Here is a 5,000-nt window from a genome sequence, read left to right on the forward strand (position 1 = left end):
ACAAAGAAAGAAAAAAAAATACAAGAAAAAAAAAACATCCCAAAAAATCAGTCAACCTCGACTGGGGATCGAACTTCAGACATTCTGATTACCGGTCAGATGTGCTACCATTACACCACAGAGGCTCCCGATAGTTGGGACAATTTTAATACCTAGCAGCGTGGCTCAGTGGTACGGTCTTTGCTTCCTACCCGAAATGTACTGAGTTCAATCACCCACCGCTGTGTTGTGTGGCCTTGAGCAAGTCACTCCACCCTAGCTCACTTTGCGGCGCTGCACTGCGGCTGACGCCTGGGTTATTCCAGTCTTCCCTTGGAATAGACCCTAAAGACAAATTTCCCCTTGGGGATGTATCAAGGGAATTTTTTAATTTATTTATTTATTTTATGCTGTGAACCCTATCTTGCATCAAACAACACATACATTGGACACTAGAGGACGAAGACATCTGAGCTGCTCTATTATTTTTTTTTATTATCAAATTTGATGTAAGATAAAGATCTGAACATAAGTGTGTATGAAAGGTGCCATGACAAAAACTTACACTATACATTTGACTGTTTCTCTCTCAGGCAAGAACTCCGACAAGGGCCAGGACAAAACCAAGTGATCACATTCCAAGACAAAGACAGAAAGCAACTCAGAAAACAGATATAGGGGGATGGAAGACGGAGCAAGTGACCTCCTGTCCACCGTGGGAGGTCAAAGACCCCACCCAGCTGGAAACTGAATTTGTTGTCGAAGGGACCTAAACCAGGTAATAAAAATAATACGTGAAAAATGAAGCGTTTGTCTTAATTAGGTCAATGGTTGAGACATCACATGATTGTAGCAAGAGCTGAAACAAATGACGACGACGACAATGAGGGGGAGGAGGAGGTGGTTGATGGGAAATGGGGGGGGGGGGGTTGATGAAAAGGAAGAGAATGAGGAGGAGGAGGAGGAGGAGGAGGAGGAGGCGGTGGATGGGAAAGGGGGGGGGGGGTGATAAAAAGGAAGAGAATGAGGAGGAGGAGGAGGAGGAGGAGGAGGAGGAGGAGGAGGAGGAGGAGGATGAAGAAGATAAGGAGGAATAGGAGGCGTGGATGGGAGGGAATGGAATGGAAAGGAAGAAGAAGGGGAAGAGGAGGGGGAAGAGGTGGAGAAGAAGAAGATGAAGAAGGAGGAGGAGGGAGAAGAGGGAGAAGGAGGGAGGAGAAGGAGAGGGAGGAGAAAGAGGAGGAAGAGGAGGAAGATGGGGAGGAGAAGGAGTAAAAAGAGAAGGAAAAGGAAGAGGAAGAGGAGGTGTAGGAGGAAGAGGGGGAGAAAGGAGAGGAAAAGGAAAAGGAGGAGGTGGAGGAAGAGAATAACGAGTATGATGGATACTTCCCAGTAACAACTCCACACACACATACCTGTCATTTTCTGACCGAGAGATTTCTCCCAGGAGTTAAGTTTGATAAAACTCATGTTGGTCAGAAGCTCAGACAACAAGCCAACCTGGGTACAAGGAGGACGAAAAATATATGATGCTATGCATTTAGGTAAAATACTCTCTCTCTCTCTCACACACACATGCTCTCTCTGTCTCTCTCTCTCTCTCTCTCTCTCTCTCTCTCTCTCTCTCTCTCTCTCTCTCTCTCTCTCTCTCTCTCTCTCTCTCTCTCTCTCTCTCTCTCTCTCTAACCCTGACGATGGCTGTTGAGGCCTGAAAAATCGATGTAGACTGACTCCAACATCGTGGTAAATATTACAATAATAATTCGCTCCATTGCTACATGTCGAGCACTATTCGTACCATATTTGTATCCAACAGGATTCAATATATATATATATATATATATATTATATATATATATATATATATATATATATATATATATATATATATATATATATATATATATATATAGATATATATATATATATATATATATATATATATATATATATATAATATATACTCTGCCACCGGTGATGTGTATTTTACACACACGATTAAGGCGAAAATGAGGAACTAGAACTATAGGCCTTGGCGGATGTTGTAAGAGAGGTAGTACAAAACCATCATGACACCTAAAAGGCAACATGTACTGTATGGAAATGGAATGGTGGTGTAAGAACGTGTACTGGGGGATGGAGGGGGGGGGGGAATACAATATAAATCAATGTTAAGCACATTACGCATGACGAGATCTAGAGGATGTTCTATGTAAATGCATTATTGAAGAGCCTGGTGCTCAAAGTACTTAAGTCAAAGAAAGTTAGTTTTGAAAAAATGGAGGTGAAAATTGGGATTAGGCTATATACACTATATAGAGTTTATACAGTATAAAATTGTAGTATTGAAATAGGGAGTCAGATTGTGTCGTGAACAAAATTGGTGTGTGTGAACTGAGGTGATAATACTTCAAGTTCATCATTGATTATTTAAAGGGGGGCTATGTCGTCCAGTGGATCGGGAGGTCCTGTGTTCGAGCCTCGCTCAGTGTATAGTTGAGTCCTTGTAGAAGGGCTCTTTACTCATATTCTCTCACCGTATTCAGGTGTAAAACAAGTACCTGGCCGTTACCAGCTTTGTGTCTTTGTCCGAAAAGAATTGTAATATCGCCTGAAGAGGCGGCGTCATGTCCCGTCCTAAATGTTAAAAGTTGCTGTTGGCCTTGGACTCCTTGTAAAGTGCTTAGAGCACGTTTAGTGGATATTGCGCTATGTAAAAACTCAATTTTTAAAAAAGGATTTTTTTTTTTAAATCATGAAAATGTGACTTAAGTACTTTTACACCGGGGTCTTCAATTCTATTCAATCAATTTCCTGCGCCAGCTGTTACAAAACTCAAGTTGTTGAATACGGCTTAACCAGCAAACTCCCGTACACTGAAATAAACACGTATTTAAAAATTTGGCCAAAAATCTCGTACTTCAACTAATGATCAATCGATTTAAATGACCCTCACCTTGGCAAAAAACTTTCAAACCTGGGAGGGACCTTGAAGGTTTTTTGCCAAGATGAATGCTATTTAATCCATCGATATTATAATAATTTGAAGGACGAGTTTTCTGGCCAAATTTTTGGATACGAGTTAGGGTTTTTTTTTTCAGACTAAGGCAGTTAACTGGTTAATCAATAGATTAAAAAATAAATTTGAAATAAAATCAATAGATTAGAATAGATTAAAAACAAAATAATCGATAAATTGTTTCATCGAAACCCATGTCCAACAGGCTACTGAAGTCACATCAAATGCTAAACGTGCTAAACAAGTTAACAGCTGTACTTTCGAAAGACAAATATTTTTAAAATTTGGCCAGAAAACTCGTCCTTCAAATATTGATCGATTTAAGTGACCCTCATCTTGATTGGCAAACACACTCAAACCTGGGACCTCACGAGCTTTTCCTTAGTCCCAGGTTTGAGAATTATTTTTTTTTTTGCCAAGATGAGGATAATATATAGAGCAGCTATCGGGTCTTGTGACGAGGAGTGGGAGTAGGAGCATGGTGATGACGATGATGATATTGATAATACGTATAAAATTGTTATCAACATTACTGCTACATAGGAATGCCATACAACTCATCATGTATTCGGCTTAATCGACGATACATAATGGACTAGTTCCAACTTACCCTCTGGTCGGTAACACGGACACTCTGTTCCCTGAACTGCATGGAGCGTTTGGCCAGGATACCCTAGGAAAGACATCAACAACAACACAAAAACATACGATTACGATTAGCTATGGGTAGTGAAGATTGGTGTTTATAAAATTATAACAACAACAAAAAGAGACTTAAATGAGAAAACAGAAAAGAAATAAAAAGAAGAAGCAACAATCAAAAGAAACATGAAGCAAAAGACACAAAATCACAACACAGAGATTCCCTTTGATAGGATCAAAAAAGGCTGAAAGTTTTTCTCCTAAAGACCATATTATGATATGAAAATATTTCGTGCAAAGCTGCTCTACATCAAATGCTATCACACGTAAATCATAACGATAAATATTGAATTGTAAGCTTCAATTTATTAGACGAAGAAAGATACTGTGGACGTTTCGGGTTTCCCTTTTATCAACAAAACAGGATGAATGAAACACTACAGATGAATCATTTGTCTGTAGTGTTTCATTATCCTGTTTTGTTGATAAAGGGGGAAACCCGAAACATCCACAGTATCTTTCTTCGTCTAATAAATTGAAGCTTACAATTCAATATTTATCGTTATTTATTCCTTCGAGCTTCAAACAACAACATTTCCATTATCCCTTATATCATAGAACAGGATACACAATACACATCTAGCTTCTACATAACTGTTGCCTTTAGAATAAAAAATACCAGTTATTCATCCCAAAGGGGAAATTTGTCTCAAGGGTCTATTCCAAGGGTAGACTGGAATAACCCAGACGTCACCACACTGAGTTTGGGCGAGGTGACGACTTGCTCAAGGCCACACAGCGCAGCGGGTATTCAAACTCAGTACATTTCAAGTACGAAGGAAAGACTATACCACTGAGCCACCAATACTGACCAGAGTCAATCAGATTTCAAAAAGCCGTATTTTCGGCTTAAGCCAGAAAAATGGGGAAAAGGCATCTCTGTTTAAAGCTGAAGTGAGGGAAGAAAAAAAAAAAGGAGCTTTAAATGAGCTTTTATACAGCACAATATCCACTAAACATGCTCAAAGTGCTTTACAAGGGGTCCCTGACCAACAGCAACACGTAACATGTAGAACGAAACATGACGCCTGATAGGCGATATTACAATTTTTGGGGGGACAGATACAGCACTGTTAATGGCCAGGTACTAATTTTACACCAGGGTACGGTGAGAGAATAAGACTAAAGAGCCTTTCGAGGCTCGAACCTAGGACCTTCCAATCCGAAAGCGAGAGTCATACCACCACTAGACCGCAAAGAAGTCGTCTACTATTCTGATTTGTTACCTGTAGAATGGGAAACGCCACGATGACCAGCCAAGCCACCAGGGCCCAGGGCCCCATGAAGTGTAAGGCGTATC

The 5,000-nt window shown here is 40.1% G+C and overlaps 1 protein-coding gene across 1 annotated transcript in view; it reads right to left on the reverse strand.

Moving 5' to 3' along the window:
• The window catches only part of LOC144980609 (ATP-binding cassette sub-family C member 5-like), a 58,321-nt gene that overhangs the window by 36,168 nt on the left and 17,153 nt on the right, over window positions 1–5,000 (reverse strand). Inside the window, exons 6-8 of the mRNA XM_078928289.1 lie at window positions 4,927–5,000; window positions 3,609–3,671; window positions 1,395–1,479 (exon numbers count right to left, since the gene is read on the reverse strand). The exon at window positions 4,927–5,000 is cut by the window's right edge and continues 100 nt beyond it. Coding sequence (XP_078784415.1) covers window positions 1,395–1,479; window positions 3,609–3,671; window positions 4,927–5,000 — 222 coding nt within the window. The remainder of the gene's footprint in view (window positions 1–1,394; window positions 1,480–3,608; window positions 3,672–4,926) is intronic.

Source organism: Berghia stephanieae, chromosome 10 (assembly GCF_034508935.2).
Source record: "Berghia stephanieae isolate SIO BIC M18660-M18661 chromosome 10, UCSD_Bste_1.3, whole genome shotgun sequence".
Taxonomy (NCBI): Eukaryota; Metazoa; Mollusca; class Gastropoda; order Nudibranchia; family Aeolidiidae; genus Berghia; species Berghia stephanieae.